This window comes from Rattus rattus, chromosome 1, assembly GCF_011064425.1.
Source record: "Rattus rattus isolate New Zealand chromosome 1, Rrattus_CSIRO_v1, whole genome shotgun sequence".
NCBI classification, from domain to species: Eukaryota; Metazoa; Chordata; class Mammalia; order Rodentia; family Muridae; genus Rattus; species Rattus rattus.
In genome coordinates, this window is record NC_046154.1 from 172,806,651 (window position 1) to 172,833,564 (window position 26,914).

At 44.5% G+C, this 26,914-nt stretch overlaps 1 protein-coding gene across 1 annotated transcript in view; it reads left to right on the forward strand.

Moving 5' to 3' along the window:
• The window catches only part of Ntn4 (netrin 4), a 114,799-nt gene extending 93,432 nt beyond the window's left edge, over positions 1-21,367 (forward strand). The window contains exons 6-10 of the mRNA XM_032911521.1: positions 7,363-7,576; positions 7,910-8,025; positions 13,421-13,489; positions 15,968-16,138; positions 21,101-21,367. Coding sequence (XP_032767412.1) covers positions 7,363-7,576; positions 7,910-8,025; positions 13,421-13,489; positions 15,968-16,138; positions 21,101-21,243 — 713 coding nt within the window. The 3' untranslated portion in view covers positions 21,244-21,367. The remainder of the gene's footprint in view (positions 1-7,362; positions 7,577-7,909; positions 8,026-13,420; positions 13,490-15,967; positions 16,139-21,100) is intronic.
• The last annotated feature ends 5,547 nt before the right edge of the window (positions 21,368-26,914 follow it).

Here is a 26,914-nt window from a genome sequence, read left to right on the forward strand (position 1 = left end):
TAGCTCAGAGGTAGAGCGCTTGCCTAGCAAGCGCAAGGCCCTGGGTTCGATCCTCAGCTCTAGGGGAAAAAAAACATTCTTCAAAAGGAACCTGTTGTGGCGTGTTCTGCTTACAACTTTTGTATTATTACTTTATATTTTCTTCCAGTAGAGCACACCCCCAATCAATAAGTCACTACTAAAGGTCCCGGCTACCAAGCCCAATGGCCTAAATTAACTGCCTGGAACCCTCTTAAAGGTAGGAGGGCAAAAACCAACTCCGGGAAGTGGGCGAACCCACACAACACACAGTGATGGTAATAATTAGAAACTATGATGTAATCTTCACCATTGAGGCTCATGTCTGACGACAAGCAGAAGTCAAGGACTTGCATCAGTCTCTCTGTCCAGACTTCGGCAGTCTCAGAAAGATGAATAGAGCACTTCCTTTCTCTCACTGATGGTTTCTAAACTTTATTTGAATACAAAAATAAAAGTATATGTGCATATGGCACGACAATTCCCAGAGAACTAAAGAATTAATGGGGTAGGGGGTAAGAAAACAGGAGTGCATAGAGAGGGTTCTGAAGGGACAATGTGCTTCGAGTACATTATATATACGTGTGTGATAATGTACTTATACAGCCCAGTAGCATCGGCATGAATGTATGGTGACAAAAATGTAAAAGAATAAAATAAAATAAATGCCTGGCATTGTGGAAAAGCAAGTGCTTGAGTTGAACTTAAAAAGAACAAGCAGCCAGGCCGATGATGTCACACAGCGTTAATCCCAGCACTCCGGAGACAGAGGCAGGAGGCTCTCTATGAGTTTGAGGACAGCCTGGTCTAGAGTGAGTTCCAAGACAGCCAGGGCTACACAGAGAAACCCCATCCTGAAAAACCAAAAGAAAAGGGAAGAGAAAAGAATAATTAGTACAAAATATATGCTAGGAACTCAGAATGAAACCATAACCTACAAACAGCCTCTCCCCAACCTACCAATCTTCCTCAACAACAACAACAACAACAACAACAACAACAACAACAACAACAATGTACCTTCTAGAAGAGAAAAAGAAATGTAGACTCTGCCTGTCAGATACTGACAGCCGTCAAACATCAGGAGTAAGAATGCAAGGCAAACCCCCCTTTGCAGTCTGAGAGGGCTCACAGCGGACGACGCCCGGGCCTTCTGCCTGCAGCTAGTTCTGCATAGTTTCTCACTGGTATTTTTGTCTTGTTATGATGCAAAAAGTCACGATGACAGGGAACCCATTAACACACGTGATAGAATTGCATTCTTCTCTGGCCATTCCTGACTCGTGTCTCAGTTTTAAAACCTAAGGTCCTGCTGAGAGGTCAACTCTCGGACAGACTTTTATTTTATTTTCTTCCTCTTCCCGTGACTGGAAATGCTGTGATTGGGGTCCCACGGATGGAGGACGTACAGCATCTGCCTTCGGTCTCAATCTCCTGTGGCCGCTGTTGAGAACCGAAATGACTTAAGCGGGTGGCACAGCAACTGTCGGCTTAATCAGCTAGCTTTGTTCTTTCCTGTGTGGTTTTATTTAGTGTCATGCCTGTGCTGAGTCGTACCTGCCATCTTGGTATAGCCACATATATAGTATGTATACTTTCTACACTGGTTAGTTAAAGACAAGCAATAACTCCAGGTGACCAGCAAGGTAGTTCACCAGGAAAAGTCACCTGTCAGACTAGCCCTGCGACCTCCATTTGATCCACGTGAGCATGGAAGGGAAGATCGGGCCACACAGAGTTACCCTCTGACCTCTACACATGTGTCATGGCAGGCACACACCTACACATCATGGCAATACATACACCATATGTGCATACACGTCATACCCACACACATGTACGCACATTATATGTATACGACCCAGTAATAAAGAGAATTATCTTTAAGAGCAAGGGGTAAATCAGCAGGGATTTGATATCTTAAGAGAGAATTGATTATGAAGATCCTCATAATCAATCAAACCCTTGGAAAAATTAGGAAGCTTGATAAAGACATAGCAAGACATAACTGCCTTCGACTTAAATAACATTCTTATCACAAGGATAAAGAACTCGGTCTTTTAAAGATTAAAATCTTTCCTGTGTTACCTAAGTCCCTTTATATTGGAATAGTTATTATTTTCCTTTTTTCATTAATTCATTATTTATTCGCTTTACATCCCTATAGCAGCCTCCTCCCCTCCTCTCTTCCCAGTCCCACTCTCACAAATCACTTCCCCCTGCTACCCCCTCCTCTTCTCCTCCGAGAAGGTACCACCCTGCCCTGGGACATCAAGTCTTAGCAGGACTAAGCTCATTCTTTTCCACTGAGGCCCAACCAGGCTGTCCAGTTGGGGGAAGGGGATCCAATGGCAGGCAACAGGGTCAGAGACAGCCCCAAGCCCCCCACTCTCCAATTGTTAGGGGACTCACATGAAGACCAAGTAGCACATCTGCTACAAATGTATAGGGGGCCTAGGTCCAGCCCCAGCATGCTCTTTGGTTGGTGGCTCAGTCTCTGTGAGTCCCCATGGATTCAGACTCTATAGGTCTTCTTGTGGTGTCCTTGACCCCTCCGGCTCGCTCAATCCTATCCCCCCACCTCTTCCACAAGATTTCCCAAGCTCCACCTGATGTTTGGCTGTGGGTCTCTGCATCTGTTTCCATCTGCTGCTGGGTGGAGCCTCTCAGGAGACAGATATGCTGGGCTCCTGTCTGCAAGCACAGCAGAGTATCATTAATAGTGTCAGGGGTTGGCTCTCTCCCATGGAACGGGTCTCAAGCTGGGTCAGTCACTGATTGGCTGTTCCCTCAATCTCTGCTCCATCCTTATCTCTGTGCCTCTTGTAGGCAGGACAAAGTTTGGCTGGATTTTGTAGGTGGGTTGATGTCCCCCTCCCTCTACGAGAAGTCCTGCCTGGCTACAGGAGGTGGCCACTTCAGGCTCCATATCCTTTCTGTTAGGAGTCTCAGCTAGAATCATCCCCGTGACAATGTATATATGGTGTGGTATGTGTGTTTGTGTGCATGTACGAGAGCACCATGGTGCATGTGAGGGAAGTCAGGGGGCAAACATTCAAGAGTTGGTTTTCTCCTTATGCCATGGTTCTAGGAATCAAACTCATGCCAAGAGGTTTGCACATTGACATTTACTCCCTGGGCCATCTCACCAGCTCCGGAAGGATTATTCCCATAAACTGTGAGTCTCTTCAAAGGGTAAAGATTATCTAGTTCAACTCAGTTCCCTAGCAGTCTGCTTAGTACGTGCTTAGCACATAGTAGCTGTTCATTAAATGTGCATTGACTAAATGAATGGCTAGATGACTACTGCCTTGTGCACATACACAGTTGCCTCTTTGGCCATTTGCTAAGTGTGTTTGTCATTGCATTTTAATTCGATTTAGTGAGCTTTTTTATTATCTGAAATTTATAATTAAATAGACATTGTAGGAGGTAGATGTGATCCTCACAAAGAAAACAAATGCCACTGTTTCTAATGTAAAATAAAATGCTAGCAACGCTATAAGAGTTGGTTGCTATGCTTCAAGCAACCAAAGGTTTCAAAATACAGGATTGATTACCTCAGTTGTGTGAATTAGGAAGACTCCTTAAAGACAGCAGACTTGCCCCTTAGATAGGACCATGAATGGCTGCCTTGGGTGCCGAGCCTGGGGAAATGGACAGAGCTGCTGAGGGATGATACGGTTTGCTCTTCTCTTAGGAGTATCATTCTATCTCTGTCTCAAACATTCTGCCTTGGGACTGCTGTGGTGGCTCCTTGGGTGAGAGAACTCGAAGTGCTTGCTGCCAAGCCTGAGTTCAGGCCCTGGACCCTACACAGTAAAACAGAGAACCAGCTCCCACCCGTTGTCCTCTATTTCTATGCCCTCGCCTTGAGCACTCACCACCTCAAATGCTTGACTTGGAGATGCTGTCTAAGGTAGACATGAGTGACGTGTGGAGTTCTGGCAACGATGCATGCAGGGAGGGCTAGGCCCTCTCGCAACAACAGCACAGAGTTAGGATAGCATACGGTGTGCCTAGAAACGGTAGGTAGCATTTAATTAGGATAAGGGATAAATGCAAGACAATCATGGAAGCTGAGACTAGAGAGGCAGGCGAGGGCCCTAGCGTGCAATGCTTGACCAGTGAGTGTTATATTCTAAACTGCAAAGGCTTCATAAACATTAGGATTATTATCATCAACCCTCAGCCCTTCCCCTGTAAATGAGTAGCAGAATGAATAAAAGGTTCGTCTAAGAAGATAACGAGTACCTTTTGCAGAAAAGGGAGCAACATTATGCCATTGTCACGGCTCTCCACCAAAGAAGGCATTGTGCCAGTCACCATTTCTTCAGCTCCTATGCTCAGGAAACCATCAGGGACTTCCTGACTGATAGTGGTTTGGGGCCTTAGGTTACTCTTACGTGACGTGTGCATTCTGCAATATTTGACGCTGTTAACCGCTTGAAACTTTCTCAGCCTGTGTCTTCTGTCTCTGTTTTTCTCTTTTTCTTTTCCTCCTCCCTGTCTAACCCTTGGCAGTCTGAGCTATTCTTCCTCCACCTCTCTGTAATGGAAGGCTGGCTTCCATGCAGTGCCCGGGACTGTCCCCTTACTCTGTACACCTTTGGGGGTCTCATCATGTTCTCTTGGCTTCAACACCCATCGCCTGAAAACTTTTTAAACTGTTTCTGGGATCCTCCAACTTTTCTCCTCACTCTCAGATTATTTCTAGCTGTCCATTATAACTTATTAGCATATCCCACAAGGGCCTCAAAGCCCATAGATGTTTAACCCTGAGTTCATGTTTTTCTCCCTATCCTGCACCCTCCATCCCCATGTAGCTCTATATACCCAGCTTTCTCTTGGTCATCTTCATAAACAATGTCATCCCCTTTTTATAAGCTAGAAAGCTCATACCTTCCTCCACCCGTGCTTCCCCTTAACAACGTTACCTCATCCAGATGGTCATTATAAACCTTTTAATTATTGTTCTGTGTTTCTTTCTCTTACACAGGGGTCTCAACCTTAAATACTCTATCTTTAAAAATATATATACACACAAAGCCAGCTGGTGGCTGCATACACCTTTAACCCCAGCACTCGGGAGGCAGAGGCAGGCAGATCTCTGAGTTCCAGGCCAGCCTGGGCTACAGAGTGAGTTCCAGAACAGCCAGGGCTACACAGAGAAACCCTGTCTCAACCCCGCCCCCATACAACAACCCCACACAAACAGAACTCTCTTCTACCCAAACTCTTCTTTCTTTCCTTCGCTTCCTGCCTTACATGTCCTTGTTAGGTCTTGTTCTTTCCTCTCCCTAACCGTCTACGTGTCTGCCAGAACTGAACCCATACCCTGATGGAAGACTTCCTCAGCCACTAAATCCATGGACGTACTCGAGTCAACTGTACACCTCAAAAAATGATTAGTATAGAAAGTTTTATGTGCTTTCAATGCAATTAAAATGTTTAATGGTTTTTAAAAAGTCCAGCGAGGGGAGTTCCAATGAGCAAGTCCCTACCTCTCCCACCTGTCAACAAATAAACTCTCTTTCCTTTCAACCCAGCTCACACACCTGAGAACCACAGCCTGTGAGCCCTGTGGGATTGTCTCAGGCTATGATGCCTTCAACTTTGCCGCGCTCCTATCACAGACCTCTAGTATATCACAGCGATGGGAACTTTGATCCACTACTTTCCTGTTTTCCTTACAAGCCTACAAATAAAATTCTTTTATGTCTGACATCACTTCCTATACAGAGATCCTATACTTCTGTTAGAATTTCTGTTGCCCAATTAATTAATCTTCTAAGAATAAACTGTATTTCAAACTCCACAGTGATGGCTTTGTATACACGATCCCCTTTAATCCTCACAGCCTCCTGAGGACGTGTGTGTGTGTGTGTGTGTGTGTGTGTCACACACACAGAGTCTTATTTTCATAGCTGCAGGTACGGAAATTGAGACGAGAAGCTGGGTATCTTCTTAAAAAGTCAGACAGCTGGAGCAATAACATCAAATGGAAATTCGAATGTCAAGATAACTAATATTTAAAGATTTTAAAGGGAAAGTAATATCTAGAAATTTAGTTGAAAAGTAATGGCAGAAAATCTGCCCTGGGCAATAGCAGGCTATGTGTTACACGCCTTGCTGAAGAGGGTGCGCCTAGAATAACTTCAGCCTTCAGAAGATGTAGACAGCATAGCGGGGAAGCCAGGACTCAGCAAGATAAGCTTCTTCCTCCAAATCAAGGAGCTGAGGGGGCAGGAGCGGAACCAAGATCTCTTCCTCCGTTCCTCATTTGGCTCTTGCAGGGGGACAGGAGAAAGAGGAGGAAGACATCCTGAGGTGGACAGATTATCCAGACAAGTTGGTCAATACAATCATCAGACCAAGAGAGTAGAATCAATTGAAAAGTCCAGGGAAATTTCACCTAGACCACTATGGGGAGTATTTGGTCTTTAATCTAGGAAAAATTGAAGGAATTGAAATGAGCATCAGTTAGAGGACCCAAGTGAGGTCACGGTTTATAATTTACACTGAGCGAATAAGCAAATCTCATGTAGAATTCACATGCACACTTTGTTGACGCGTGCACACAAATCCTCATTCAGTTTCACACGCCCAGCCAAGTTTAGCTTTGAAAAGAACTCTCTGGTCTCACTGTTGGATTCTCTCTGGCGTTCTCTTTAATCACATTCCTCATGTACCACTGAATCGAAACTTTTCCTACGAAGGCCTTCATGTTATTAAACCTAACAATCCATTCTCTTTATCTTCCTGCAGTAGCTGCGTTAGACAGCTGGCATCATCCCCTTCCTTAAAGCCCTCTTGACTTCTAGAACAGTGGTTCTCAACCTGTGGGTCTTGATCTCTTTGAGGACCAAATGACCCTTTCACAATAGTCACCTAAGACCATAGGAAAACAGAGATCTACATTACGATCCATAACAGTAGAAACATTACAGTTATGGAGTAGCAACAAAAACCATGTTATGGGTGGATGAGGGGGGTCATGACAACGTGAGGAACTGTGTTAAAGGGTAGCAGCATGAGGAAGGCTGAGAAGCACTGCTTTAAAACATCATCTACTTGTAGCTCATCTCTCACTAAATGCTCCTTCTCTACCTTCCTCATTGGCTTGTCCTTGTCACCTCAGCCAAAAGGTGTTTATATTTAATCCTCTCAGCTTCAGAATAAGTTCCAAGTTTCTTTTTGCAGCAGACATGCAAGCATACATCAGCTGGGTAAATGATGCATTTCGGAAACATGCGGTTTGATGAGGGGAAGGCGCTTGCCAGGCATAAGCTCCACGCAGGTGACCTACGGACGTTCATCGGTCCCCTGTCTCTTCTGTTGTAGCATGTTCCTGCCACCCAGTTGGCTCGGCGAACCTTCCTTTCAGCTCAGCGACCTTCTGCGACCCCAGCAATGGTGACTGCCCTTGCAAGCCTGGGGTGGCAGGGCCACATTGTGACAGGTGCATGGTGGGATACTGGGGCTTTGGAGACTACGGCTGCAGACCTTGTGACTGTGCGGGGAGCTGCGACCCGCTCACGGGAGACTGCATCAGCAGGTGAATGTGCATGCCTCTCGTTCTTGTCTTTGTGTGGTTCAAGCTTTGGAGATTGGGAGGTGACCGAATGCCATTAAGTAGAGTGCACACAGCTGCATATAACTTAAAAGATTTTTTTGTTCAGTTCGAAGAATCAAAAAGTTGTTCCTGTGTGTGGAGGAAATTAGTTCATTTTGCAAAATAAATTATTTTGCACAGTAACCTCTTAACCCAGCACTGTTACTGGAAAGTGAAAGTGAGAGATAGACAAATAGGAAGGCTTGAGTCTATACGACAAGATTCACCCGTTTTTGGTTTTTAAGACACCGCTTACTCTGTGTTCTGTTCCGCTAGCAATGCTGACGTGGACTGGTATCACGAAGTCCCCGACTTTCACTCTCTGCACAATAAGAGTGAGCAGAGCTGGGACTGGGAAGATGAGCAGGGGTTTTCTGCACTTCGACACTCAGGTGAGACGCACAGGGCCACTACCATGTTTCCAGGCCTCCTCTTGAGCAGTAGTGATTGTCAAACCAGGGGACAGCGTTTTGAATCTTCTGAGGGGCATCCTTTAGTTGTGAGTTTTAACAAATGAATGGCCTGTCCCCATAGATACAAAAGTAAAAAAAAAAATTGAGGATTATTTTAATGGGCTGTTGTTTTTATGATTTTATATTTTATATAAAAATATAACAAATATATATTTATATGTATTTTAATATAGGATTTTATATACTTACAGTTTATATATGTGATATATATAAATTGTATTGTTATATGAATAAATCTTTGTCGATTATATATACATTTAGTTATATCAATACATATTTATATGCTATAATTTTATATTAAAATATATAGCAGAGAAAAAATGTAGAACATCACTGTAAATACTCAAAGCTCCCAGTGTTGCCCATTTACCTAGTTGCAAATTGCAAACTAAAAAACAAGGCCATGGTTTTAGATTTCAGACTTCCTTTCATTATCATAGAGAACAGAATCCACTCTGGGTCTTTAAAAAGTGCCTTAGGGTGGTTCATCCTTACTTCCCTTTAGCCCATAGGTCCGAACTCCTGACCACAGCTACCTGAGTCTGAAATCAGAATCGAAGGATCTAGGATCTCTGCCCCCCCTGCCCACTGCACACTCTGTCCTCTCTGACCCACAGAGGTTGTTTTCTGCCTCTGACACAGCCTGCATCTGGTTTGTTTCCTCCTTATCCTAACATGGCTATGTGTTGAAACCTGAGATGAGGCTGAGAAGATGACTCAGCCAATAAATGCTGGCACAGCAAGCATAAGGATCTGAATCTGACCTCTGTTGAGTGACAACTTTCCCTGGGAAGACACAACATACAGGTCTATTCACCCAACGGGAAACCCAGAGAGACCAAAGTACGGATACCACCAAGTCCAACTTGGTGAACCAATGAATTTTATTGGGATTACTTACAGGAATATGGGTGAAAGGTCACTCAGAGAGGCAGAAATGACTCAAAGACATCTGTATCACCATGGGTGACAGCTCACAAAATCTGGGACACCTAGGATACATTGCACAGCCAGCAGGCAGCTCAACAGGTTGGAGAGTGTCCTGTCCGGGTTCTTCTGTAAGCGCTTAGCTGGTTTCTGCTTCTTTCAGGCAGCTGGTCAGATCTTCTCTGCAGCTTTTCTACCCTGAGAGTCTTCCTGGCACCTCTACTCACCTGAAAGTCTTCCTCATCTGAGGGGCACTCTCAGGTTTATGCTTACTCTGGCAAGGAGAGGCCTAGTGAATCTGGTCGGTTTCAGGGACTTCCTGAAGCTGTTTTCAGTTCTTTATCTTCTTCCTGAGGGAGCTTCTCTGCAGGATGGATTGTTTCAGTCTAGGAGGAAACTATTACACAGTAATGGCACACACCTTTACTCCCAGCTCTTGGGGGGAAGGAAAGAAAGGCAGACAAGAGGACACCTGGGGCTTGCTGGCCAGGCAATCTAGCTATTATCAGCAAGCTCCCAGTTTAATGAGAGGAACTGTGTCAAGAAATAAAGTAGAACTAAAGAAGATACTTGGCATTCACTCTAGCCTCAACTACACACATGCACCCCACACACATACCCTAAAATGCACATGTATACAGATAAATAAATAAACAAGTAAAGATACAAATGTATTTGAGTATGAATTAACAAAACTGTGTTACTTGACTATAATATTTTCCAAACATTTTATTGGTTTCAGACATACAGAGAAATTTAGAATTGTCGTTTAACTTAATCTACATATTAAATAACGAAGGAAACATTCTTTTAAGATTTTCTTAGGGAACCTATAGCCCAAGACCAAGAATTATGGTGCGTGACTTTTTTTTTTGCAAAGGCCTTTTTTTTCCTATAATAAATTTGTTTAAAAATTTTTATTTAAAGATTCAAACCAGACATGATAACACAAGCCTTTAACCCCATCATGTGGGAGGCAGAGGCATGAGGATATCTGTGAGGACAGGTTAGTCTACATAGCAAGTTCCAGTTCAGTCAGGGCTACATGGAGAAACAATGTCTCAACAACAACAAAATCCATGAACCCAAATTTGAGAGTCAGTGTTATTTGCTATTCTGATTTTCTCACTAAACATAGTATCATAATAATTTTCCTAATGGTCTCATTTTAACTTATAATAGAAAGAAGGTAGAAAACATAAACAAGATTGTCTTATTTATTTATTTATTTATTTATTTATTTATTTATTTATTTATGTTTGAGACAAAGTCTAATTGTACAGGCCCAGTAGGCCCGGAATTGGCTGTGAACCCGTCTCTGCCTCCCAAGTGCTGGAATTACAGATGCGAACCATGCTTGGTTCTCATATTTATCTTTTTAGGCATTTGAGAAAGAAGACAAATATTCATCATTATTTTTGGCCTCCGTGGTATTTAGTCTGTATTTTATCACTTTATCCACTCTGCAAGCTGTCTTCTACTCTGCCACAACAATGACTTGTAATCTGTAACTGCTTACTGGACCAAATCTGTAATAATCAGGTCATTTGGACTCCAGGACATCCACTAAACCCATTGTGCATGTTATCAGGGAGCTGGCAGCTCGCCCAGTGAGCACATAAAGTGTCCCACAGCTGTCAGGCCTAGAATGTCCCCAGGGAGCCTCTGGGAACCATCTGGACGAGTTTCTGAGTGAGGAAGACAGCCCTGCTTCAACATTCCCTTTGGGTGTAGCTCAATGCTCCTGAGTCCCTTTCTTCAACAAAAACGACAGCCAGTTTCTTAAGCACTTAAAAAAGCCCGTTCAAGCTGCCTACCTGTCTACTGTAAACACCATTAAAAGCTTTCATCTATTAGGCAGTATGCCAAAAATCTGTATTTGTCACAAAGTAAAGTTAATCTCTCTCTCTCTCTCTCTCTCTCTCTCTCTCTCTCCCTCTCCCTCTCCCCCTCTCCCCCTCTCCCTCTCTCTCTCCCCCTCCCCAGAGATGATATAGACGCTAGGCAAAGAGTTCAACAGCTGAGCTTATTCCCAGCCCTCTCGTCTGACATTTCTACCAGTCGTGAGGTAGAAAATACCAGACGTCCAGACGTGAACTCTGACTTCCCAAATGACAAACCTGGCTTTAACTAGTACCAGAAAACTGGGAGCAATGTTCATCTTTCAAAATGTTCCAGCCACCTACTGTAACCAGACAGGCCTCTTCCATTTCCAGGAGTCAAATGCAAAGTTTCGTTCTCTGAGATCGACTCTCGGGATCCATCCAGGCTGGGCCTGAACTCCTGGGAAATAGTCCCCTGGGCTCAGCTTTCTGAGTAGCTAAGACAACAGCATAACCCCCCAATTCCCCCCCAGAACCCAGCTTGACCAATGCATATTAATGCTTGAGCTCTTAACCATGCGAAGAAAGGGTATTGTCAGGCAGCCAAAGACAGACCTTCAAATGACAGACTTGTGTGTGCCCCCGAAAGGACTAACAAGCGAGCTTTGTAGCGGGGAATGGTGTACGCCATTCACTCGTAGCTCCATTAGGTTTTATAGCAGCACAGCAGCATTGCGGCCAGCACACGCCCTGCTGTAAGGCAGCTTTCAAAGGCCGTGGGCCATTCACTCACCACTCCAGTGAGTTCCTCTGCTGTGTTTAGATGATGAGCGAATCACAGCATCGTGCTGTAAGCATCTTTAACTTCTCTTTCCCACTATGTAATTCTACACGGGATCTTACACTTGCGAACTCTATGCTCTTTTCCACAGCGTGGGCTGCTATAGCTGATGTGCCGGAGTTTTCTACGCCGCTCTCACTGGATGGGCGTTTCTGCCCAGATGTTTTGTTGATCTTCTCTGATTCACTCCATCCTCCTTATCCTAGAGCACCCATCATTTTCCCTCTTTCCTGATACTTCTGGATTAGTGCCAGTCAATTTTGCTATAGGAAGCTACCCTTTCTCATTCACTCTAGAAGCCCCAATCCAAGATCTTCTCTGTCCCTGGAACCTGAGTGTTGCACCTGTCTTCGTTAGGGTTCTATTGCTGTGAAGAGACACCGCTACCAAGACAGCTCTTAGAAAGGGAAACGTTTAATTGGGGCTGGCTTACAGTTTCAGAGGTTCAGTCCATTGTCATCACGGTGGGCACCATGGCAGCATGCAGGCAGAGATGATGTTAGAGGAGTTTAGCGTCCTGCATATTGATCTGAAGGCAGCCAGAAGGAGGCTCTCTTCCACCCTGGGTGGAGCCCGAGCATAGGAGGCCTCAAGGCCTGCCTACACAGTGACGCACTTCCTCCAACAAGGCCACACTTCTTAATAGCGCCCTGCTCTATGGTCAAGCATTCAAACGCATGAAACTGTGGAGGCCAAACCATCAGTCTAGGCATGGCAAAGTGCATGGCTCCAGGGGCAAAGCTGGGAGAGAGACCACCCAGCAACAACTCGGCCACCTAGGTCTGTTTCCCAATACCTCCGGTTCCTCGCTGACTGCTGCTCTTACTGAGGTCTGATTTCGGCAGCTCCTCCCTTCCCAGAGCTATCATTCTACGTCCCTTAGAGCAACAAACTAGATAGACGAATTGCTACAAAAGCTTTTAAAACTCTCAAGTCCGGGAATGTGTTCCCCTACTGCTCCTGTTTCTGTTAGCGATAACACAGTCCTCTGTCATTAACCGGGAACTTGATTTTTATGGCGCTCATTTTTGTTCAAAGGTGTTGTAAGTCTTCTCCAGGGCCTGGCAGTTCTCTCACGTGCCAGTTCTAGTAAGTGAATTCAAGGGTGGGAAGAAACTACTCTATCGTTTTGTAGAAGACCATTCCTAGATCTTTTTTTAGCCATGAAGGCTTTGCTCATCTTCCCAAACATGAGACCCTCCCACCTGAGCATGCTGGACTTCTATCAGGACCACTTAGTTACTTTTAGACACACCCTTTGGCTTACCAAATTGCAAGCCTTAGGCAAGAGTCATATCTTGCTCATACTTAGGTGTTCTGCAGGATATCACCCCGCCCAGCACATCCTATGGTATCCAGTTACCTCCAAGTATTGTATTTGATTTTCCGTGACATTTTAATTAACTGGATATTTAGTATACTTAGTTACTTTCCTATGAGTTTATACTTTTGGTTCTTTTTCATTAACATAAAGTGTTGACAGTAGACTGTATTTATCACGACATCACTTTGTCACTGGAATTTGATGTTGATTTTATCTTCCATATTTTACTCCGGTCGGTATTTTATTAGATGATAATTGCATTGAAAAGGAGACGTTACTTGTATTAAATTATTTTCGTGACTGCATAATACTTCCATGTGTTAAATGAATCAATGAAGGAATAAACTGTTGCCTAGATTTGCACCCCCAATAACGCAGTTTCCCATTTGCTTTACGTAGGTAAATGTGAATGTAAGGAACAAGTGTTAGGAAACCCCAAGGCCTTCTGTGGAATGAAGTATTCATATGGTGAGTGTGAATCCTTGAAGCTGGTATATTCTCTATTCAGGCTATGTACAGAGGTTTCTAAGGAAACTAGACACCTGGCTGATGCAATTCCATACTGCATTAGATGCTTGGGCAATGGTAAGAAGGCTGTTCATGAGGCATTAATCAAAACTGGGGGTGGCATAGGCTTTGAATCCCAGCACTGGGAGGCAGAGGCAGGTGGATCCCTGTGTGTTTGAGGCCAGCCTGCTCTACAAATGGAGCTCCAGGATAGCCAGACTACACAGAGAAACTATGTCAAAAAAGCAAAACAAAAGATTGGTGATTCACCTAGGTCTGTTTCCCAATATCTCTAAATATTCTTCTACCATTCAAACGCCAAAAATATGTAGCATATGGCAGAAGGAAAATAGTTTCTCTAATGAATGACTTTACTGTCTTCCGATTCTAAATGGCTCTGTAACCATAGTGTATTACACTGTGTAGCCGTGAATTGGTTAACTGCTCGGGCTCCCAGCAAGCTGTGCACGCACTGTGCCTGCCTGAGAGCTGTCTAGACTCTCTCTCGAATGAAAGACACACAGACAGAGACACACACACAGATACACACACACACACACACGCACACACACAGACACACACACACACGCACACACACACACACAGACACACACACACACACACACACACACACGCACACACACACACACAGACACACACACACGCACACACACACACACACGCACACACACACACACACACACACACACACACACACACACACACACACACACATACCAGGTAATTTTGTTATGCCTTGGCGAGTCAGTGGCTGGACACTCCCTAACCCTCCCCAAAGCCAGTGCATTCTCCCTCCTCCTGCATTCCTGACTTAACGCCTCTTAAATCTATATTTTATCTTGTTCCCCTGGCTCCGTCTGGGCAGCCCCCTTATCTTTGCTGCCCAAGACGCTTCTGAGCAGCCTTTCTGGGGGCCACTTCTCTTCTTCTGCCTACATTTTGGTGGTTTCTCCCTCCTGTTCCCTCCTCCTGGCTTTCTCCATCCTACTCCCTTCTTCTCATGGAGATCCCTTCTTTCCTCACTGCGTTTCTTCTCCTGGGAACCTAGAAGTCCTCTCTCTCCTCTCTCTCTCTCCCCTCCCCTCCCCACCCACCTCCCAGCCATTGGCCATTGGCTCTTTATCGATCCATCAAAAACCAATTGGGGATGGGGATTTTCAGTGTTTGGACACACAGATTCCAGATTTGGAGGCTGATCCAGACAAAGCGTTAGAACCAATTCCCAACAACACTGTGTGCTACAGGGGAGGGAGGGAAGGAGGAGGGAGGGGGGGGAGGGAGGAGGAGGAAAGATGTAGGCATTTTATTGCAGAGGAATGATAAATGTTTGAACTGGTCTACTTACTCTATTCTACCTTTTACAATGTGTATATTAAAATATCACATAGGATTTCATAGGTGTGTACTATTTCTATGTGTCAATTTAGAAATATTTTTTAATTATTGGGAATTAAAAGCAGGGTCTGGAGGGATGGTTCAGCAGCTGAGAACAGTTCTAGTCCAGCAGAGGACCAGGGATCAGTTGCCACAGAGCAGCTCACGACGCTCACTCTCGCTCAAGGAGGGGACCTGATGCTTTCTTCTGGCCTCCCTGGGCACCAGGCACACGTGTGGTGCACATACATACACGCAGGCAAACACTCATACAACATAAAATCAGAATAAAGAAATCTTAAAATAAATCAAGTGAGAAGAATACTGAAGCGCTTCCAGCAAGTAGGAGTGCAGCCTGCCTCACCTGGTCAGCCCGGATTGTACTCCGAAGAACAGTAAATAATCAATAATGTTACGTAACCTCTGTAGAAGGACGTAAAATATACTCTACCCAAGCATTTTGTTCTCTATCATAATATCATACACAATCAACCAAAGGAGGATAATATGATCTGAACCTAAATTAAAACCAGGACAATATTTCTACTCTCCTACTTATTCTCCCTGTAGATTTGATGCATCATTAGACTTCGTCTTGAATTTTCTTCCTTTCTGAGACAGGGTTTCTCTGTGCAGCCCTGGCTGTCCTGGGACTCACAGAGATCTGCCTGCCTCTGCCTCCCAAGTGCTGGGATTCCGGTGTGCCCTACCGTGCCTGGCTCAGCTGAATATACTTAAAACTGTATTTGCAGTGAGTAGGCAATGGTTAATGTCTTTCCGGTGTCATAATATTGGAGGAGGCAAAGGTTGAGATTTCCAAATAAAGAGAAAATAAAATGTAAATGAGATTAAATCACCGAAAAAGTGAATGAGCCTCGTGACCTTAAAGGCAGATTTCCGTATCCTGATTTTCATCAATTTGCCCTTCCATCACACTTGGGAATGACTATTCAAATAGTTCCAGTTTCAAAAGAAAACATGGAATCCGTAAGCTTTTTCTTTCTTCTTCTTTTTTTTTTAATGTTTTGAATTATGTCATTACAGTGTTAAAAATCAAGATTTTATCAGCTCATGATAAAGGTTCCCACGCTGAGGTCAACGTGAAGATTAAGAAAGTCTTACAGGCTACCAAACTGAAGATCTTACGAGGCAAGAGAACACTCTATCCCGAGTCCTGGACTAACAGAGGCTGCACCTGCCCGATCCTCAATCCAGGTGAGCACCAGTTAGACTTGGTCCACAGTGTGAGCCTTGTCTCTGCGCACCTCTGCGCACTGGCTGTCTTACAGTACATCCTCCGAACCAAACCTCCTTAAAAGCATCTCTCCTTTCACCTTATGAACACTGCGTAAAATCCAAAAGGAATTCTTTTAACTAACATTAAAATATACAAAATCAAAAGCCTCCTCCATGTGCTCTATAAAGGGAAAGGATTTTAAAATCCAGCCATATAACACTGTCTATCCGGAAAGAGCAACCTCGGATTGGTTCCGGGTGCCTGCTGCGTGGACCGCACTGCCGTGAGACATAACCGCTGTGTGTGTTATTTGAAAGCGAGGCCCTACTACAGGAGAACCCGCTCCCCAAGGAAGCGCCAGTGCAAAAGCCCATCTGTGCAAATAACACTGAAACCGCTTCTGCTGCTGCATGAGAAGCATCTGTTTCTCCTGGATCGAAAACAACTCCCGAGGTTTCATCGGGTTGCTTTCCGTTGAAAGATCATTCTGGTTTGAAATGAGAAACAGCCGGGGGGTGGGGGGAATAATTCAAATACAATCTTAGTGAGGCCTGGAATGGAGTGAGATTTGGTTTGAACCTTAAGACTATAAGGCAGAGATGATGGCGATAGCGGTCACAGATGAGTTCTTACGACCCCTGAGGGGTCCGGGCTTCCGGGACTCTGTGGAGATAGCCCTCTGGCAGTGGTACTCTCAGAATGTGCGCCAGCTCAGAGAGGGATCTCCCGGGACAACCGTCCATGGGGATGTGTAAGAACTCCGCTGATGGTACCAAAACCCGAGTCGTCCTACATGTAAACGTCCACCTCCCCGACTGTGTCTGCACCTACTTCTCTACTCCCTTGCTAAATTTGAAAGCAGGGCTTAGCTTTCTTATCATAGTCCTTCCAATGTCCACTCTAGCCCTCAAACAATACTAACATAGCCATCAGTAACAGGTTCCAGGAAAACAAATACTTCTTCCCTCTTCTGCCTTTTGTGATTTCCTGTGTATGCGGTAGGGCACCGCTGAGACAGGTGCATCATTTGTATCCTGGGTCCAACTTATTATTGGGGAATCCCTTATGAGCCAGGAGACCACAGTTATGTTAATAAGAGCTCTTAATTAACAAATGAAAAGAAACAGATAACAGCAAAACTACAAATAAAATATCCCTTTAGTCTGAAACACATAAACAGTGATTTTTTTTTTAAAGTAATGTTTTCTCAAGTTAACTAACCTTTTGGTACCTTCATCCCTCTGATGTTTAGTTTGCTTAATTCCATTTACAGTTCAATAAGATAGAAGGAAAACTTCCTTAATGGTAAAAAAATAAATAGTTCCAAAGAATAAGTAAGAATCTGGGATTTTTGAACACAGGAAACAAAGAGTCGTTCATTTAAATTCTGTTTTCCAATGATCTGTGCTTAAGGGCTCTAATGAGCAATTTTCTATTATCTTGGCAAAAGGGGAGAGGTGAGAGAGAGAGAGAGAGAGAGACACTAATCCAGTTTGCAGGATGACATTGAAAACAAAGCTTCGGTCATCTGCGCCGCTCTCCAGGAAGTGAGCTCTATTTCCTACTCAAGTCTGTGCCAGCGTCAAAGAACCAACTGAGTTCGTCACAATTGAAAACATAAGCACAATTATTCAAAGAATTCTTGAAAACATGTTTACTTGCTTTGAAGAAAAATCTGGAAACCGCCAAAGCAAAACCAGACACAGTTTCGTTTTGCTTTTGTTTTTCCATTTTTACAAGTCCGATGCCTAAAACCAAGGAAGACTGATAAGAAAACTCTGAAACCTTCCGCCTCAATGTGTCTTCCCAGCAGCCTCTGAAAAGGAGCCTCTAAACCCATGCATTGCATCCCAGCGCTCAGGAGGCAGACAGGTGGATTCCTCAGTTTGAGGCCAGCCTGGTCTACAGAGTGAGTTCCAGGACAGCCAGGGCTACAGAGAGAATCCAAAAGGGGAGGGGGCGGAGAAGAAAGGAAAGAAAGGAGAGAGAGAGAGAGAGAGAGAGAGAGAGAGAGAGCTCTACTATTCATCCATGCATATAGCCTTGTCTTCTGTGACACCAAAGTATACTTCCTTTTTTCATAGATAAAAAAATCTTTGTGCCCTCAAACACATAACAAAGCAGACATCAATCTTTAAAGATAGACAAATTAAATATAAAGTGCTACTGGGACTGGAGAGGTGGCTCACTGGTTAAGGGCACTGGCTCCTTTCCCAGAGGTCCTGGATTCAATTCCCAGCAGCCACATGGTGCCTCACAACCATCTGTAATGGGATCTGATGCCCACCTCTGGCTAGTGTAAAGACAGAGCACTCATATATATATATATATATAATATATAAATAAATCCTTAATACACACATACACACACATTGACACACACACACACACACACACACACACTACTAAGAGATATAAATGAAGACACTGTGTGTTATGGTTTGATGGTTGTCTTAGAGTTTTATTGCAGTGAGCAGACACCATGACCAAGACCACTCTTATAAAGACATTTAACTGGGGCTGGCTTCCAGGTTCAGAGGTTCAGTCCATTATCATCAAGGTGGGAGCATGGCAGTATCCAGGCAGGCATGGTGAAGGAGGAGCTAAGAGTTCTACATCTTTATCCAAAGGAAGCCAGGAACAGACTTAGCATCCTCAGGCAGCTAGGAAGAGGGGTCTCCAAGCCCACCCCACAGTGACACACTTCCTCCAACAAGGCCACACCTTCTAATAGTGCTACTCCCTGGGCCAAGCATATGCAAACCATCAAAATGGTACACCATACCATTCAATATCATTTATATTAGTTTTATATCAATATAGTAAATGGTAAAGACCTGTACTATTTGTTCTATTTATGGCTTGAAAGTAATTTAAAATACTTGATCTTTGTCTTTTTTTATTTGTATTTTTAAACACATATTTGTATTTTGTGTGTATGCATGTTTTACCTGCATGCATGTCTGGGCACCATGTTCATGCAGTGCCTAGAGGCCGGGAGAGGGTGTTGTGTCTCCTCGGATTGGAGTTACAAATGATTGCAAACTGTCATGTGGGTGCTGGGAATCGAACCCACAGGATCCCCCATAAGAACAGCCGCTGCTCTTAACCGCTGAGTCATCTCACCAGCCCTGAAGTTCTGGTGGATTTGTAAATGCTTATTGTGTTTGTAAAAAGAGAACTTTATTATTTAAGTATTAGGCAAAGCAATACACACACACACACACAAACACACAAACACACACACACACACACACACACACACACACACACACACACATCGAAAGTGCATAGCCATGCAAGCGTCCTAGCTCTGAGTTATAGCAACAGTCCTTTTTCCTTTGAGACAAAGTCTTGCTACATTACCCAGGTGACCTCAGACTTGGGATCCTCTTGCCCTAGTGTCCCAAGTAGCCATAATAACTAGCGTTACAGACATGTGTCACTACACGTGGCTCATAAATTTAAACTGATAATTATTTGAATTTTAACATCCAGTGTCTTCATTAAAACTTCTGAAGTATACAGCTTTTTGTCTTAGAAAGTTATAGGCGTAATTATTTTTTCTAATCCTAGCCTTTATAAAATTGTTTCTGCATGTCAAAGTTGACACCACGTGGGATACCGTCATTTCCTTAATTAATACAGAAAGAGACAGGACTGTCTGTGTCTGTGCAGTTGCTAGCCAAGCTTTTTTTTTCTTAAGCCTGAACGTTTTTTTAATTATAAGGGCAGCAATGAGTGCGATAGAGTTTCATTAATTTTTGTCATTGTTTTTATTTTATTCATAAGCAAGCTACTTATAGTCATTCCTCAAAGAGTATAGAGAACGTGTGTCCTTTTATGACACCTGTAACTTTCTTTTAACACTTTTCTTTTTCTTTTTTCATTTATTTATGTTTGTGAGCACACTGCCGCTGTCTTCAGACACACCAGAAGAGGGCATCCGATCCCATTACAGATGGTTGTGAGTCACCATGTGGTTGCTGGGAATTGAACTCAGGACCTCTGGAAGAGCAGTCAGTGCTCTTAACCGCTGAGCCATGCTTCCAGTCCAATATTTTTCAAATAGTTGCTTCATTTTTGCAAAGTCTTTTTGGTTTGGTTTGGTTTGGTTTGGTTTGGTTTGGTTTGCTTGCTTGTTGTTCTTCCAGACTGGGTTCCTCTGTGTAGCTCTGGCTGTCCCGGAACTCTCACTAAAGGCTAGGTTGTGGAACTCACTCTATAGACCAGGCTGGCTTCGAACTCAGAGATCCACCTGCCACTGCCTCCCAAGTGCTGGGATGACAGGTGTGCGCCACCACCACCTGATTCGTAAAGTCCTTCTTAATTGCTGCTGCCAAACACACACAAGGGATATTGATGGATCAAGTGCCCATGGATCCCCTCCTCCTCTCTCACTCGGGGTGGAACAATACGGAAGTCAAGAATCAGACAGCTCTGAGTTTGATTTAAGGTGCTCCTATGTGGTAGGAGAAACTGAATGAGCGTCCCAACCCCGGAGCCTCAGTTTCTGACTTGTACAGAGGAAGAGACAAGGTACTTTAGAAGTCATTGTCGAGGTCACATGAGATAACATGTGCACAGTATATGGTGTATATTACATACTAAATGTCATCTCTTAGTATCTGTGACCCTCCATCTTATAAAACCATGCCTGTGTAAAACCATGAACCAGTAACGATGGACCTGCTAAGGTCACAGCATGTGCTTTAATCGAGTTTAATGCGTGCCCGGTGGTCATGCCGCAAACCTTTGATCCTGATACTCTGGAGGCAGGGGCTGGAGGATCTCTGTGTGTTGCAGGCCAGCCTGGTCTACAGAGCAAGTTCCAGGACAGCCAGAGAGCTACGTGGAAAACACCGTGTCTTGAAAAGACAAAAACAAACTCAAAACAAAGGCCAAAGAGTGTAACTCGCGTATCCTGTTTGTGTTTTCAGGCTTGGAGTACCTGGTAGCTGGCTATGAGGACGTGAGGACAGGCAGATTAATCGTGAATATGAAAAGCTTCGTCCAGCCCTGGAAACCAGCTCTTGGGAGAAGAGTCATGCACATCTTAAAAAGAGAATGCGTGGGGCACTGAAGAAGGTCTTAAGCACACAGGGGCTCTTCTCTGAGTAGCAGACACACAAGCCTAATGAAAAAGAGACCTCGAAATAAAACTGGAATATTTTTTTAAGTGCCAAAATGTAGGGGGTGGGGGGGAAGTGTTCCAATGCGTAGGCCTTGACTAACCATATCCATTCTAGATCTGTGTTTGAAGACGGTCTTGCTCCATAAAGAGAAATGGAAACCCCAAGTCCATACCTGCTTTAAGTGAGACTGCTTCTGAAAGCCATAGTTTACTGAGAATATCTTAGCAGAGACACGATATCTCACAGGTATCCATTCCCTGACAGGGTCTCCTCCTGGCTCAGATACGTGTTTGAAGCTATTTAAGGAAATCAATGAGGTTTTTTTGGGACACACTCCCCAGCCCCACCCCCCACCCCCACCCTCCAACTCTACTCGTAGGAAAGGCATTTCTTAAAAAGAGCCTTGTCTTGTGTGCTGTGTGTGGACGTCGGTGTGCGGGATGCGGATGGGACTTCTCCGTGTGTGTATATATCGTATTTCCCTGTGTAAAGCACTTTACCTACCACGTATGTTGTGAAAGTCCGGAGACTGCGACTGTCAGGCGGAGAAGAGAGGGGCTGCCTGAGGACCCTACTGAAACAGAAGCTCCACCACTGCGGATGGAGAGGAGCCGTGGCTGAAGGGAGCTATGCGGTTAGCTCCAGACACTGGGAGAAACACTGTAAACACACAGCCTGGAAGGAGAATGTTTGTGTGTGAAGTCTCGGGTTTGGGGTGAGAGTTTAGATTGTGAGCTACTGGCCATAATGAAACGAGAGAGAGAGAGAGAGAGAGAGAGAGAGAGAGAGAGAGAGAGAGAGAGAGAGAGAGACTTTAAAAGAAACATAAGTGTAGAAACATGTTTGCCTAGAGGGGAAGTAGACGTCAAAATGTCAAAAAAAAAAAAAAAAAAAAAGCTCATTTATTTGTGAGGCACTTGTACACACTTCGAAAATTATTGTAAACACAGAATTTGTTCTATTTTTTGTTTAGTATTTAAACATGAGTATCGGACCAGTTCTCTTCCTTCTTGTATTAACAGTAAATACCTGCTCCTAACCCAACGTATGTGCTAGTTCACCAGCTTGCTCATTCTCTTGTCTTCCGTCTTCCTGATCCGGGCATAGCCTGGCTGCAGACGGTTTCTACTGTACTTGAACTTACAAACCAGGAACCACAGTGCCGAAACCTTAGATCCATATCCGCAGCATATTTTCCCTGAGGTCCTGTGGACTCACAAAAGAAATATATATATATTGCTTTGTGACTTGGTTTTTATATTTCGTGTATGTAATAAAGGCAGATGGCCTCCTGAACTCTGTCTCCTGACCAATTCTTCACCGATGCTACAGATGAGCTTCTCTTAATAAGGGAACTTAAATCTAATTCCAAGAGGAATTAACTTCGAGGGACCGGGGAAAGGGCTCAGTGGGTGGAAGCATTTGCCACGCATGCCTGATGACCTGAGTCGAGCCCTAGAACCCACACAATAAAAGAAACGACCGTTGTCCTCTGAATTCTATGTGTGCATCAGACCACATATGTGCCAACACCTCTCTTTCTCTCTCTCTCTCTCTCACACACACACACACACACACACACACACACACACACACACACACTAAACAAATAGTCTTAAAAGACAATACTACCCAGTTACTCTAGGATTTAGGAACAGAGTAGAAGCAAATTCAAATGGGTTTTCTTTCTACAACCTTTGGCTATTACATTACTGTTTTTATAACATACTTTTTTGTTATGGTTTCTGTCGTGAGCCTATCCTTTAACGGCTGAGTCATCTCTCCAGCCAAACATGCTTACTTTTAAACTCACTTAATTTTGATATCGTTTAGTGAGGAGTATCCACACCACGGCAGTCAGGTCGAGGTCAAAAGGCAACTGGCAGGAGCCCTCCTTCCCATCCACTGTGTGGGTTCCAAGGCTCTTACTCAGTCAGGCTTGGCCGAAAGCGCCTTTACCCACAGAGCCCTCTCACCTGCTGTAAGAATCATAACAGCACGAAAGAAGGCTAGTGAGATGGGTCAGTGGGTAGTCATGTCTGTCAGCAAACCTGACAGGAATATATATATATATTCCTGCAAAATCTGCTTTCACCTGTAGCATGTCTCCTGGCTTCTTACGTCTTCCTATCTATCCCAGAAGATGAACAAGTATCTGGTATTACAATTTTCGGGCAACTTATACAACATATTGGGTACTATATCGTACCCGGAAAAATAGTTTGAAAGCATCAGATATAGGATTTTCCATTTCTCTTATTGCCCTTTAAAAAGGACAGCAGATGTGCTGGTTATTTAAAAAAAAAAACTAGAGCATGAAATGGGAATCATTAAGTAGGGAAAAAAACCTCAGAACAATGGACAGAGTCATCCCCCCAGCCTAAGGGAACGGTTGTGGGATTGTACACTATCTTAAAACATAGCAATGTGTGTCCTTCTAGGGGACATAGGTTTCTCCTTTATATACATCCACACTACTCAGCTTACCTTCACTGACCGTGGGCTGGGTTTGCCTTCACTCTCCCCAACAATTAAAATTCATCTGGTGATTTGGTTTTTATTTTTTGTTTTTTGTTTTTTGTTTTTTTGTTTTTTGTTTTTTTAAAATGGAGCTGAGTAAAATCATGACTAAAAGTTTAATCTTATCTAATTTGCCTAATTGTTCGGGCTTTAATATGTTTTTCCTTTCTGTTGACAGTTTGGACCTTACGTGTCCCCAGGTCTAAGGCCCACATGCAAAAGGTTTGGTCATCAACCCTGGTGGCGCCTGATGGCTGGAAGGGAGGTCCCCTTGGAGGGGATGCTGGGGACACAGCTCATTCTTCTCCCGACCTCTTTGCTTTCTGGCTACCACAACATGAGGTCTCCTGTTCTTCCACACCCATGTCCTGATAGTTTACCTCAGAACAGGCCCAAGTGACCATGGATTGGGACATCTGTTACTGTAAGCCCTTTCTTTTTTTTTTTTTTTTATTATTATTAACTTGAGTATTTCTTATATACATTTCGAGTGTTATTCCCTTTCCCAGTTTCCGGGCAAACATCCCCTAATCCCCCCTTCCCTTCTTTATGGGTGTTCCCCCCCCCATCCCCCCCCCTTGCTCACTCTCCCCCCAACAACCCATTTCACTCGGGGTTCAGTCTTAGCAGGACCCAGGGCTTCCCCTTACCCTCATGATCTTACTAGGATATTCATTGCTACCTATGAGGTTGGAGCCAGGGTCAGTCCATGTATAGTCTTTTAGGTAGTGGCTTAGTCCCTGGAAGCTCTGGTTGCTTGGCATTGTTGTACATATGGCGTCTCGAGCCCCTTCAAGCTCTTCCAGTTCTTTCTCTGAATCCTTCAACGGGGGTCCTATTATCAGTTCAGTGGTTTGCTGCTGGCATTCGCCTCTGTATTTGCTGTATTCTGGCTGTGTCTCTCAGGAGCGATCTACATCCGGCTCCTGTCGGCCTGCCCTTCTTTGCTTCATCCATCTTGTCTAATTGGATGACTGTAAGCCCTTTCTTGTTTAAGATATTTGTCTCAGGTATTTGCCATGACAGCAAGCTGACTCTGTGACTAGAATTTCTCTCCTGATAGTTGCTCTTCAAGGCGCATTTCTTGCATCATTAAAAAGAAATCTTTAGGGGCTGGAGCCATGGCTCAGTGGCTAAGAGCACTGACTGTTCTTTCAGAGGACCTGGGTTCGATTCCCAGCACCCACAGAGCAGCTCATAACTGTCTGTAACTCCAATATCTGACACCCTCACGCAGACATGACGGGCAGGCAAAACGCCGATACGCATAAAATAAAAACAAACAAGTTACTTTTAAGAAGAAATCTTTAATGTAAGGATTTCTTAAGTATCTCGATTCTGAAATCATTTGCGGTCTCTCCTCTGCCTCATCTAACATCCTCTGAGCATCCTTCGGCCCAAAGTTAGGGGTGGTGAAGTCAGGCGAGGACAGTCTTGGAGAAGAAAAGGGGAAAGAATTCTCATTTTGTTCCTCACTACATCCCATCCCCCCCATCCGTCACTGCCTTGGTTCTGTATGCGCGCTCTCTTGGGAACATTTCACAAAATAACCACCTGGATGCCGAGTCAACAGAGTCCAGGAACACTTCCGTCTATGGCAGCCTATGAACCCAAACACACCCTTCAGGAGCCGCTGGGAAAGTTTGCGTCCCTAGAGCTTTCTTGCCTGTACCGCTGGGCTTAATTAGTCAGCCAACCGTTAAGCAATCTCCACATACCTATCCTCGTGATGTGCCTGAGGTCGACAGTCTGTGCCCCCTTCTTACATCATTCTCCCTGCAGAGGGATGTTGCTAATGTTTAGTATTTGATGCAATGGAAAGTCCCAATAATAGGATAATCTTTTAATAGTGTCCATGGAATGAGGTCAAATCTGTGGGGATGCGGCCGCGAGTCAAGAGGCGCCGTCCATCTGGCTGGATTAAGCAAACAAGCGAGTCCTAGTACGGGTAAACAGTTCTTTGGGACACTTTACATTCTTGCAAAGCAAATCCTTTTTCTAAAGCGATCAGAGATGGCACTCTGAAGGGTAGGAAAAGGAGCCCTGGAAAACGTCTCCTGGTGGCGGTCCCCCCACCACTCCCCCGGAATGCCTGAGAATAAGGGCGAGCGCCCCGTGTGCCCCTTGTCAGAGGTCCCAGGACCACACTGCTTGTGTAGTCATTGTTCAGATGATAAACAGTCTTCTAATGTAACCAGAGAGCCAGGGTTACAACTTATTTCCCACAGTTTGGAAGGAAAATATTTATGAGCAGCTTCAACTTTGCAAGGGAGATCGGTATGATAAGAATGGAACGGAGGGGAAGGAGTGCGCCTCGCATGACTGATGGCTTGTTCTTAACCGTCCTCTCGGAGAAGGATGTGTCTGGCTGTGCTTTCTCAGGCACGATGCCCCGCGCCTGGCATTGCGGCCAAGATGTTTCTGTACTGTTCAAACGTGAATGAGTTTGCTGGACACCTACAATCTTTTAAATGATAAATGCTCAGGTTTCCAGTATCCATGCATGCCGAAAAACTAAAAATGCAGAGAGAGAGAGAGAGAGAGAGAGAGAGAGAGAGAGAGAGAGAGAGAGAGAAACATGGACCAAACCCTTCGAAAATGTGAGACTGCTTATTGCAGGTCAGGGCGAGGGGTACAAAACCGCAGTAGAACAGTGGCTTAGACCACCCGAGTGGCCCTGGATGTGATAAATCACTGTACTTTTTTTGTTGGAACAGGAGGGAATAGCAGCCAGATAAGGAATCTTGTTTGTCAGGGGGGAAAAAAGTGGCTTCTTCTAGCAAAATTTTCACAGTCTCAGAACAGTGATCTGCTTGGAACGCCTGGGTGCTACCAGCAGTGGAGAATAAAACCTGGTGACTTCAGCTCAGTGTGGTGGCCCCACCTCTTTAATCCCAGCACTTGGGAGGCAGAAGCAGGAGGATCTCTGTGAGTTCGAGGATACATAGAGAGATTCTGCCTCCAAAAAAAGAAACAAAAACTAAAAATTCGCAAGTAAGACAGGAAGTCTCTGCAGGCAAAGGCACCTGCCCTCTGCCCCCTGCCCTCTGCCCTCCCCTGCCCCTGCCCCTGCCCCCCTGCCCCTGCCCCCCCTGCCCC